This window comes from Anas platyrhynchos, chromosome 9, assembly GCF_047663525.1.
Source record: "Anas platyrhynchos isolate ZD024472 breed Pekin duck chromosome 9, IASCAAS_PekinDuck_T2T, whole genome shotgun sequence".
Classification (NCBI taxonomy): Eukaryota; Metazoa; Chordata; class Aves; order Anseriformes; family Anatidae; genus Anas; species Anas platyrhynchos.
Genome location: NC_092595.1, coordinates 14,257,369 through 14,270,524, shown reverse-complemented (window position 1 = coordinate 14,270,524; position 13,156 = coordinate 14,257,369). Strand labels below are relative to the sequence as shown.

Here is a 13,156-nt window from a genome sequence, read left to right as displayed (position 1 = left end):
CTCACTACAACTTCCTTTAAGGTACCTGTACAGTACAATAAGGTCTCCCCTGAGCCACCTTTTCTCCAAGCTAAACAACCCCAGCTCCCTCAGCCACCCCTCATAAGACTTGTTCTCTAGACCATTCACCAGCTTCGTTGCCCTTCTTTAGGCACACTCCAGCACCTCAATGCTATTTTTCATGGCTTTTCATGAACAGACTGAGTTTGGTTATGAGCCATGGAACAGTATTTTAGGGTGGAGGGATCTTTAGGAGGAGGTAATCATGGTGAATGGGGGAAGCATTATCACACATGCTTCTTTGAGATCTGCACAGTAACTACTATCTTCTCTAATCCCTCAGTTACACTGAACAGAAATACACAAACTCCAGTGACCCACCAAGACAGATACCAGTGAGACAAGCTGGCAGAGCTGTATTGTTGTTTCCACAAGATACTGGACAATTTCTTAAATCAGTTAAGGTGTAATTAATTCTCCAGTAAATTCCGGAAATCTTTGCAGCTCATGAACATATTTGAGCATTTGATGGTGAAAGCATAAGAAGTTTGAATATCTAAAAACACATCTTAAAGGGGAAAGTAGTTTCCTTCTTGGATGCTGCTTTGAGACCTCTTGGATGGAGAAATGCAGAGGAAACTGTGATCCCAAGATGAAAATCTATGAAAAAAGATAGAAATTTATAACAAAGGGTGCATTTTCACCTAACTTTGTTGCAGCTGTCTGTAAGAAACATCCTTAGCTAAAGCTATGTTACTCTGCTTGAATGTACAGACCTAAGAGACCTCCTGCACTACAGTGCCTGAGCACATCTAACATGTTTACCTTGTATACACCTTGGAGCACTACACAGTTAACCTTAAGTTGCAGTCACCTTTATGACCCCCCAGTGAATAAAGCATACGTAAGTGGAAACCTGTCTTAACAAGGATAGAAACTGTGGTGACACTAGCTGTGACCTGACTTTGTTTTCAGCCCCATGCAGTGAGTCCCCTTTGCAGCCTGTGCACGGGGGAGCTACTTCCATGGCAACTCAAAGCATTCACTCTGGTGGGGTAATGCCATGTGACATTTTTCTCTTGCACAAATAAAACCTTATTCCTGTTACTCACTAATCAGACAAGCTTCTATGATAGGTGACATCAGTGAGAGATGAAATAACTGGTGGTTTTATCTTGTGGCTTGTAGACGAGTAGGACTTAGTTTGTGTAATGATCACTGAGGGTGCATATTTCAAGTGAATATTGCACAATCTTCATTGGAATCTGATTTGCAATCGTAATAATTTATTTCTAATCCTTCCTCTAAGAGCTATCCTCAGCCAGATGAGGAATGGGATCACACCAAGGGAATAATGCTATCACTCAAACCTGTGCAAATGGCGAGTCCACAGCAGCCCAAAGGCCTGATGACACAAAGCCACGCTGCAGTCACAGAGTTAGTGACTAAGACTTCAGAAAGTAAATTATTCAGGAATTATTTGTCCAGGCCTGACCTGTTGCTTTGCTTGTAAGTTGAGCAAACAGGGCTTAAGCTTTTAAAGGCTGTTTTAGGTTTCAGTTTTACAAGGCCAGGAGTGTACAGACAAACCTTTTTGACATTTGCCTGTCAAATGAAGTGGTTCAGTATCATCACAGCTGAACTGAAACGCATATGTACATACATGTAAATGTGAAAAAATAAGTACAATAAAGCACAGGTGCTTCAGCAGACCAAACAAATAAATAAACGAGGAGGAGACAAACAGTGAAGATACATCCTGTGCACTGGGACAACACACGTCTCAGACTGAGGCCTCCCACAGGCCAGTGCAGTCTGGACCAGCCCCGCTGTCAGCACCTTTCTCCTCACTCACAAGAAAGCGGGCTTGGAACGCAAGGCTCCAAGTGGTAAGCTAAGAACCATGCACTTCAAATGCATTTTTCAAAAAGGAAAAAAAAAAACAAAAAACCAGGTTTTGAGTGGATGTTCAATGCACAAATTTCTCCTTGAAATTCCTTGAAATTGATGTAATTTGCCTGAAAACATCAGAACAAGTACAGTTTCTTAAACCACACATGTTCGTATGTCTAAAATGGAAAGCAATCTCTTAAAAGTCCACAATTTGCTCTCGGTTTTACAGGGTGTAATGCTGTAAGGCCCCCACTGTGTTATTAGAGCAGTTACTCACATTGCACGTTCTTCTAGATACTGCTGCAAGGTTTAAATCCACACATTTTTTATAGCCAGTACCTCCCTAGACTCTTTACTCATGCAATACTGCCTAATGCAGCAGAAGAGCGTCCCCTAAAGCATAAGTCTTGAAGGGCTGTTCACCAAGAGCCTGCCCCATCAAAGAAATAAACAGTCTAACATGTCACTTGATAGCATCCTCAGAAGCAAACTTGTTAAGTGGCTTTTAAGATGATTAACAAAGTGGAGATGCAAAACTGATAACCCCAATGATGCTATTCAACAGTAAGTAAACAAGGTGTCTCTCTGCTCTACTAGCAACGTGCCTAGTTAGGACAGGAATGTGAAGAAACAAGATGTTCAGTTCATCCCGGATAGTGCAAGCAACCTGCTTTCTTTTGACAAAGCCTGTGGAGATGAAGACCTGCCAGCAACAGTTGATGATGGTGAAATAGCCAGAAGCAAGATCCTCTCTCTAAAGGTTATAGATAAAGTCAGGCGGAATCAGCACTGAAAAATAAGGCCCCCCACCGTCTTTCTAGGTTACTTTTCTCTACAACTGCATGTGCCCCTCAAACCAAAACCTCCAGAGAACCTGCACTTGACATCCAGCAGCTGTAAAGCAGCACAGCCCTACTACTGTCCACTAAGGCCCTGATTACTCTCTCTGTGCAAGTCTGAGCCACATGGATGTGTGCCAGTCAGTCCCACACTGCTGGAGACAGAGGCCATTATGTTTGCCTGCCTCTGGAACGTGCGTGTTCAAGTGTAGGAGTAGTGGGGTTAGTGCACGTGACATTGACTCATTCTGCTGCAAGGAGCAGGCGTAGGACTGACCTGCACGGCTCTGCCAGGATGTGATGAGGGCACTAGGCAAGGGCTGGCCCCCGGTGCCCCAGAGGGATGGGAAGTCTTTTCACGAACCTCAGGAAAAGCGGGGTTGGTGCTTCAGGAACTTGGTTCTCACTGACTTTTCTTCCCTCAACAGCTCCCACGGTTTTGATGCCGTTATCAAAGCAGTAAAATAAAGCTGCAAAGAATATGCCAATGCCTTCACTGCATTAATGCACGGCTGAAGTTGCTGCTAAATCTGTCCCCTACTCAGTGAGGGTAGGACAAGACACAGGACAGGGCTGAAGCTGAAGGAAAACATCTTTTGAGGGATTAACAGTACTCTCTGAAGGGCCAGAGGAGTCAGGAGGGACTTTAATTTTCCACCACACAGTTCAAATGTGTTCTGTAGATTATGGGGAAAAAAAGAAAGGGTTGCAGAGATGAGCTGCTCTAAGTCAGGATTTGGAGAGGGAAGAACAAAAATAATTTTTCTAATGTCAAAGCCATGCTGAGAGGAACCTGAGGAACAAGTGTGTTATAAAACCAGTTTGTTGCAGATACACTCGCTCTTCTCTGCAGAAGCTTAAACCTGGAATAACCTCTCCACTAAGCTTTACCCAGCATTCCTGCTCTGTCACATTCCTCCTTTATCCCCTTCTCCCAGCAAATCTTTGTGCTCTGATCCCCTTTGTTATTGTGCTGTTATCCATTGCAGGTGTTTCTTGAACCAGCTGAGTGTTAGACAACTGAGGGGTAGACAACCCAAACTATTTTTAAAATACAGACATTGGCAGAAATAATTGGAAGTTCAAGATTTTTCAAAAGAGACTTTGCACACCATCATGCTACAAATTCAAGCAGTAATAAGATGCAATTTAATTTATAGTCTGTCTCTGAGGTCAAATCTTAAAAGAGGTGCAAATATTACCTTGCTTCGAACACATGCCCCACCACAGAACAGCAGTAGAGAGTTAGGTACCAAACCAAGGGCCCCTGGAAGACAAAGAGGGAGCTCCCAAGGACAGCTAGTGAGAGACCAAGGACAGAGCAAGTTCCTATGTTGTATCAGACAGGGCAGGTTTCAAAGCAAGGCTCCCACTTTGCATGTGAATGGTGAAACTGCTCATCTTCACCTGCCCACAGGTTTACCATTGGCTGTCCTTTCACAGGGCCCGAGTGATCAGGTCCTCTAGGCAACACTGGTTGAAGGATGGCAGATTAGAAAGCCTGCCATTAGGCACAAGTGAAAGCCCTGAGCAGGCAGGGACCACCAGGACCTCAGACAGTGCAGCCTGCCACACTATCTCAACTGCAGCAGAGCAAGGCGCCAAGGTAGATGACCCTTGTGCTAGGAGTGACAGGAGGAAGCCAAGGCTTTCTACAAATGTAAGCTTTAGCCCCACAGGACACTATGCAACTGGGACGCATTGAAAGAGCTCTTTGTAACAGGATGCCAAAGCGCTGGAAGTTGGTTGGAGCCTTCACCATAAGGAGGAAACACGTCTTGTTATTAACATCAGCAATCATGCTATATGTGTGATCAGGCAGAGTTCTAGGTACCCAAGAATACACCAAATACAATACAGGCAGAGTTGGAGATGATTTGGCACAAGTAACTTCAGGAGTTAAAGTGTTGGATCATTTCTTCTCCAAAGGGAAAACTGTTTGTGGAGCCAGGCCCATCCCTCCACCCCAGTAACTACGAATGCTTCTACTGCCAGCAAACAACAGACATTACTGGGAGTCCCCTCATACTCACTGCTATCATTAACAAGCGTTAACAGAAGCTGTTAGTCTTTGCAATTTAACAGCTGGCAGGACAGACATAAGAACACCAAAGCCATCATACTGCCTCCAGTTATTTCCAGTTGTCAACCTTGGTTGCAGAAATATGCAAGACACAGGAACAGGAATTAAACCCTCAGAAGAAAAAAAAGGAGGTGGGTATTTATTAACTGGTTTCTGTTTGCCCTAGTATCAGTTGGGAGAGCAATATACTCACATTATGATAAAAAAGTTATAATAAATCTTCTCTCCCAGATTACACTGGTATGTTATGTATTCCTTCCATACGATCAGTAATTCTGTCTGGAAATCTGTTATGACCAAAAGGAAAGACAAAAGGGATGTCTGCTATATTTTTTTTTTTTTTTGCTGCTATATTTTTTTTTTCTGTCTTGCAATTTGTCCTTTTATGGTGCACAAGAAGTTTTAATTAATTGGAATGTAGATAACATCAAAAATGCCATGAAGGCTGTTATTCATGTTTGAAAAAGTTGAAATATTTTGTTCTGATTTCATCTGCATTAACATTTGTTTAATATTTAAAAAAATATATTTATTTATTTAAAGTGGATTCCCTTACACTTTACATATCTGACTTGTTTATGGTTGGATGTGCCTGGATGAGCACTGGGTGACACTAAAGGTACAAATTCCCAGTGAGTGATCAGAGTTCAGCATAAAAATAATGCTTTAGAGACTCAGGCACAGTTGTACACTGCTCAGTAACACAAGAAAGGGAGGACTGTTACAGTATCTGTTGCCTTTGGTTAATGGTAGATGTATTGTTTACACCACTTCCTAAACATCTTTCTGTATGAATTACTTTGTTAAATCAGAAACATGTATGACAAATTAGCTTAATTGCACCCTGTCAACAAGCACTGGTAAAACACAAACATCTGTAACACATTACAATATTCTCATTTTAAAACATAAGGCAATGATGCTATACGTCTTAGATAAAATCCTCAATTGTTGAATTCAGTGAATCCCTGCATTTCCTCAGGAACAAGACTTCACATACCAAATTCCAAGCTTATCAAATGTAGAGCCATAATAGATAAGGATAATATAGGGAGAGTCATGCTACTCTTTTCCAAACATTTACTGCTTTGCTTTCATAAGATGGGGACAATACCAGTCATCCAGGGCTCTAAGAGGCTGAACACTCCACCCATGTTGAATTGTGACAGCATTTTTCCCAAATTACAGCGCCATGAAGAACCCTTCATACAGCAGTAGGGCAGAACAAGCACTTTGTACATATCAGAAGCTTTCAAGCAAACACACCTAACTTACTTGCACAGGCCACCATAAGCAGCAATTTTCCTCATTATCACAATCCTCACTCAAGAGCTCTGCAGGCAGGCTTTTATACATGTATACTTAATTAATTAATCAATTTCTCTACTTCAGTCTACATGTACCATGTTTCACGCAGCTTGAAGTTATGTCTGTCCTATACATAGTACATACATAGTATTTCTGTACAGGAAGGACAAAGCCACAATACATTTAGGAGCATACATTTTCTCTTCCACGTTTTACCAAATTATACTGTGGAAGCAAAAGAATGCAAGGATAGGGTCTTTACCTAGAACAGCCACAAAGTAAGTGCCACCAAAATCAACCTGAACACAAAAATCTCTTTTCACAAACATCAGGACTGCATTTGAAAGAACGTTAAACAGATGCCCCCAGAAAATTACTTCCCCTGCCTTTTTTTATCCTAAACACTTATTATTACTTTTTGACTGATTTTCTTGGCTCTTACACACACTCCTGCTGATCTTCTTAGGTGGGCACAACCTTCCCAGCTTTCTTTTATCCCTCTAGTCTTCCTGCCAATAAATTATTCTACTTTTATGAAAGGTTTCTTTTATTTTTCTTCTCCCTCCACCCCCCAATAACCATTTTCTTCCGATCCAAAATGAGATAAAGCTCAGTGATCGTTTTTTTTTTTAATTTTATTTTTCTTCAATTAAACATGTGGACTGCCAAATGCCTTAGAAATGTATTTCAGACTTTTCTGTTTATTTGAAAGCTGCTTCTTTCAAGAAGACTAAGAATAATACAGTTACCATAGTTTCCTTATCCATGACCAATAAAATGCAGTTTGGAATAAAATAAAGCAAGGACGACTACTGAGAAGATTCACTAAACAACTGAATGTTGATAGCTTCACATTGGATCAATCCTAGCATTACTACTGAAAATATTCAGGACTAATCAATCCCCAGATTCTGGACTAGTAATGAAGCTGAAGGCTTATGCCTTTCTGATTACCAGCTATATGAGATATTTCAGTTCCAACACTAAAGATGTCTCTTCATGTAAAATCCGTACCTCACAAATTTAGTATCTCACCCCAGTGAGATTTCATATGTCTCTGTACTCTTTTGTTCCAGGAAGCGATTGTGTAGGAAGCACTTTACTAATGCTCAGTGAAGGTAAGAGAGAGATTAATTACCCGTAGAAACCCATTGACAAAGTAAATAACGTACTGCCTGTTCTTACAGTTTTGTTGGCCCCTGAACAGGCAAGTTTCTAGGAAAAACGCCAAAAACAAGCTTTTCTCTTCCAGTCAACTGGCCAACAAAACCTACATATGCTTCAAAGACTATACAAATTATACCAGCCTTGGATGCATCCATTTGCTTTCCTGATCAGAAGTTATATGATGGAACTTTACTCAAATAAAGTGATTTTTTTTTTTTTTTTAAGAAAAGCAATTGTCCTCAAGAACAGTGAATGATGAAAGAGAAAAACATGTCTGATGGATATTAACACCCACTGCCAAGTTATTTTTTTCCCTGATTTTAAAGAGCTGTGAAGACTTCCTTTAAATATACAGATATTTATAAAAAGGAAGAGAATACGTAACTATAAAATAATGAAACAAAAAATCCAGTGTTTTTTCTGTTTGATAAGCCACAATAATAAGAACTGTCAAGTCAAGCACCTGAATGGGAGGAAAGCAGAATTCTCCTCCCATGCTCTCAGTGCACACTATGGGATTGACTTGTATGGTGCCTGGGCCTCTCACAATAGCACACCAGGTAAATGTGAAAGAATGCAACTCAGCACCTGCAATACAGTCCCTTTTAGTGCAAAACACTCTGAACAGGAAATGAAGAAAAAATTACTTAAGCTAAACCTCTTGTGTCGCATCTCATGGCTAGCTATTTTGGTGTTCCACTGTTTTCTGGCCAGTAACAAGAGTTGAAACAGATGAGGTTAAATCAAAAGCTCTAACCATGGTTTGATAACCCCTTCATGTAAACAATAGGGAAAAAAAATACAGCAAATCTCTTCCTTACCCCAAACAACCAAGGCTATAGTCATGAATTCTGAGTACAAGAGGCAGGAAAGCTGCTCAAAGAACATTTGAATTTGTTGTTTTTAAGGAAAGACTGTTATCCTCACCATGCAGTTTACTTATAACTTTCATAGACCCCAAAAACACCATCACTGTGTATATCTGAGATAGAGGCAGAGAGTCTCAGTCAACATAATTTCAGTTATAGATTAACCACAGGAAAATATATGCATTTTTATCCTTGCCTTCTCATCTTGTGAAGGTATCATAGTATAGGGAATATTACAGAATATAGGAAGGTGTGTGTACATGAGTGTAAGAGATCACTCATATGGTGAACATGCTTCACTCCTCCAATGGAAAAGCTAATCCGTTCATGCCACTGAAAAAGCAATGTGTGTAACGGCACCAGTTCTAATGCATTAGGCAAAGCCATTATATTTTTACAGGAATGTCTTAAATCCTATTAATTATTGCCCATATTATGTTGAGAAGTACATTTTTAAATTGATTATCTCAAGCTAATCAGTGCAAGAGCTATAAAACAAAATAGCTAAAAGCATTGAATTAAAAAGGTATGTCTTTCACATACCCAGAGTTAACCTAACATGAAGGAGCAGTGAAGACCAAGCCTACATTAAACTTTGTACCCTTCTCACCTACTAAGAGGTGCATAGGCTGTTTTTCTGTTGTTATTTTAAAAAAATGTCATGTTTATGCCTTCAGTACACTACATTTCAAGGGTTTTTTTGCCAGCCTTGACTAGGTTGCTCATTAATGGTTTTAAGCTTCCTGTCCAAAACCATGCAAAAGCAGAGTTAACTGTGGCTCTGCATCCTGTTACATCACTGTTCTCCACTCCTCGGGAGGGCTTCGTGGAAAGCCCAGACCCTGTCATTACTCAGTTACAAGTGGTACACTCAGTAAGTGACATCTGAAGCCACATCTATCCTCTCTGCCATTATCAGTTTGGTCCCAGACCTCTCTTATAGTTCACAGCAAGAATTGACATCTTTCCTCATCCTGCCAAAAAACAGCCAGCATTACATGAGTGATACCTCATTGATGGCAAGCTGCTCTCCGCCTCCCCCAGCATGGCCATAGCGGTGGTTGGAGCTCCGGAAGTCCTCGTACAGGTCCTCCTCACTTCCCACATCGTCCGTCAGAGCTGTCTTATCCAGTGCCCCATCAGCAATCACTGCAACAAGAAAAAGAACAAATCGGTATAGACTACAAGATCATAAGGGTTGCATCACTTATATGAGCTCAGCAGGAGTGAGTGGTGTGATAATAGTATAGAGGAGAAAAAGACAAGGAAGCTATATATGCACAAGGCAGAGAACGCAAATACAATCTTAACATTGCTATGTTGACAGAAAAAATGACAAGGCAACAGGTTCATGACTGCCAAACCAAACGCTGAGGATTATAATTTATCAAAATCCTTACAGACCAAGGAAATTCTCAGCAATTCACCTTCCTCTTTTTGCACCCACTCCATTTGGGAACCTTTTTTGTTGCCTAGAAGGGTGTTTGCTACACGAGTATCCATTATTACCACAGGAGGGCCATTCTGCTCTGGATAATACTGAGTAAGCTGCAGATAATTGAAGTTCAGCAGTCTGCAGTGTGAATAACAAGTCTTAAGATATAAGCATAAGCCTAAGAAATAAAAAAATGGTATTTATACTTGCTATACATAGAAGAAAGTAGCTGTTCCTCTCTTTCATAGGCAGGAACCTCTTTCTAAGGTCTCCTCAAGGCATTAGCAAATACACTTCACTGGCAAGTTGATGACTTATTAATTTATTCCCTATCTGTCTAGGCTACTGAGTTCTCAAAATCTGTGAAAAATGCCAATGATTAAAGAAGACGTTTGCCGACATATTCATCTGGATTAGCAACTGATAGAAAAACAGTTTCCATGACAAAGAGGTGGGCTTCACAGAAGATTTCTGCACATGAAATAAGTAGCTAACACAAAGGCATCAAAATGTTTCAAGGAACAACAGCTGATGTAATTAATTTTAGCTTAATGGACTCAACATGGCTGTACTACTGAGACCAAATGAAGTGAAAATACAGATATTGATACCATTACTCATGGTGACATTCTCACTGTCAAAAGTTATACATGAATTCTGAGTAGCAAATTTTTTGTGGAACAGGTGAAATAACTTTTAGCTTGATCTCGTACAACTTGATAGGAAAAGCATGGGTCAAAGTGGACATCAGGAAGAGGTTCTTCACCGAGAGGGTGGTTGTACACTGGAACAGGCTCCCCAGGGACATAGTCATGGCACCAAGCCTGTCTGAATTTAAAAAGCGTTTGGACTGTGCACTTAGTCACGTGGTCTAAACTTTTGGGCAGACTTGTGAGGTGCCAGGAGTTGGACTTGATAATCCTTATGGGTCCCTTCAAACTCGGGATATTCTATGAAGTGTGTTTTTTTGTTTGTTTCCTCATTTCATTCCATAATATGGAAAGTGCACGCTATGAGCCTAATTATGACAAGAGGGGGAAAATAAAAGTGACTAAAGTTTCATTAGGTTATTACCTGAAAGGTAATATTAGGTTATTACCTGAAAGCAAAGCTTCAGAGTAATACAAAATAAATTGCCATAGACGTTACAGCAAGACCTACAAACATTATACTCATCAATGGTTTCATTACACATGATGTGTTTTATTTTTTAAGGCTGCATCAAGAATATGTCCAATGACAAGGTGAGGTGTAAATTCACTGTAGCATCAATCAGTTCAGTACAGTTACTTAACATCAAAATGACTGGTTTATGAGGTAATTAATTACCCCTCCTCCAACTAAATACCTGATTGTTTATGCTCTGAATTCAATAAATAAAACACAAAGACATATTCAACATCTAAACCTGGGATCCCATTCAGTTTTGATAGAAGTTCAGGATGTGGAGGTGAACATGAACTTATGATTAGAGCAGAATTTTCTGTGGAAGCGTAACTCTCCAACCATTCAAAATTAAGTGACATTGGACTAAAAGAAAAAATAATCAAGTATTCTCATAGCTTTGCTCTGACACATCATTTTACTATACAGAAGTTTTCTACTGAATACATGCCAGTAGTATACACAGCATAAAAGCAGTGCTGGGGCAGAGTCCACTACATCTAAGACTCAAAAACCAATTGGTATGCCACAGATATCACTTTATGCAGAGTTACTATGGTTTGCAGTTTAAAAAAAAAAAATTACATTAAGTGTCAATTTTTGTTCATACATAGCCTGGAAAATATTTATCTAATTGTGATGAACAACTTTCAGTGCATTTGTACAATAACAAAAACAAATTAGAAATGTTTTTCAAGAACATTTTTTTAAGGAAAGAGTTAGTAGTCACTTAATTCAAACCTTCTTTGCATTCATCTGATCTCATTCTTTTCCCTTATTTCATGCATGGTTTCATTGCTTTTGCATCTTCTGCTATTTTTCACTGCTAAGAGTAATTTTCAGTTTGAAAAATGTTCCCTGACATCTTTAAAGCTTCTGTGTGTCCCCACCCCCCATTTTCCTGTTTGTTCTCTGAATCTGTGCTTAGATGAAAAAGCAAAAGCTCCAGGGAGATATTTATCTGTATTACTTAAAATGCTCTATACCTCTGCTAAGTGCTGTGAAAGCTGTGTTTGCTTTTACTAAAGACTTGTTTTTCTTCTCTGAAATTACCAAGTTCATCATTTTTCACAGTCTCAAACTGTTACTGCATTTTGGATTACTTTTCTGAGGGGAAGAAGTTTTTAAGAAGTCCTCACGAACATATTCCACCAAAAATGCAGTTCATGATCATGTAGTTCATTTTTTAAGGTCAAATGGCCCAAGGTAGCTGTTTCATGTTTTCCACAAAATGACTGATGATCCAGGGAAGAGAGTATGAAAGATAAAAACTCACTCTGAAGCAGCTTACAGGAGAGACACGATTACAAACAAATTAAAACAGTAGTCTCAAATGGTGACCCAATGCACTAGAAATCCATCAGGGAAGTAGGAGAAGGAAGGCTTTCAATGTCAGTAATGACTCCACAAGCACAGCGTAAACTAGGTCAAGAAGAAAAGAAGCAAGCACTGTACAAAAATCTTTAAAGACAAGTTAGCAGAGATTGAAGAAGCAGTCTATCAGCTTCTCAACTGCACAGTGTGAGTTGGACAGGCAAGTATTAAGCGGCACAGTAGTTGGTCTGGATGCCTTGTTTCCCCTCCCCACCAAACGCTCATCTCCACTTAACACAGAAATCCACTGATACAGTCACAGCCGGCCTCCCTGTGACTTTCTAAAACCACTAATCTGACCTGTCCCTGGCCATCAGGCAGCAAGAGAACAACATTGCTCTTTCTAATGCCAAGCCTCCAAAATACATCCAGTTAACTCAAGTAGATTCTTCCATATTTTATACGGCTGTCGTGCTAGATTTTGTTAAATACAGCAACAAATCCCATACACGGGGACACAGGGATCATCAGCAACATTACTATAACAGCCTTCTGTGCAAGTATTAAAACTCTGCTTCCTACTGCTGTTAGCCTGAGACCAAGCTCCGAATTTATGGTATGGTAGCACAAAAGCAGATGGATAATGTTGGCAATACTGGCTGACAAAAAATGCTGCACAAACCGTTCTTATGCATCTGAATAGACAATCAGTAGCCTGTCAGTAGCCTGGCTCCACAAGGACTCATCTTGAAGATACAGAGCAGCAAAAATTATACAAAAAATGTCCCTGAGAACAGAACAGGCAGTCTGTGTTCCAGTGCCCGAGCAGACAGCACCAAGACAGGCTATGTTTGGGGATGATTAAGAAAACAAAAAGGAGCAGTTCTAAAAAAATAAAATGAAGCTTGATCAAAATTGAGGAATAAGGTATAACGTTCACCCTCACACCTTCCTACAGGTTTTGGGCTGCAAGTATAAGAAGTCAGCAGTGGGCAGGAGTCCAGGCTAGGCACTGCTTGTGCTTCCACATGCAGTGAGTGCAAATAACTCCAAGAGGTGCTTCTACACAGCTTACAGAGCTCTC

At 40.2% G+C, this 13,156-nt stretch overlaps 1 protein-coding gene across 2 annotated transcripts in view; it reads right to left on the bottom strand.

The window, feature by feature from the left end:
- The window catches only part of ARHGEF4 (Rho guanine nucleotide exchange factor 4), a 206,113-nt gene that overhangs the window by 28,071 nt on the left and 164,886 nt on the right, over positions 1-13,156 (bottom strand). For both annotated transcript variants that reach the window (XM_005014360.6, XM_072042431.1), the window contains one exon: positions 9,169-9,308. In XM_005014360.6, the coding sequence (XP_005014417.6) occupies positions 9,169-9,308 (140 nt within the window). The remainder of the gene's footprint in view (positions 1-9,168; positions 9,309-13,156) is intronic.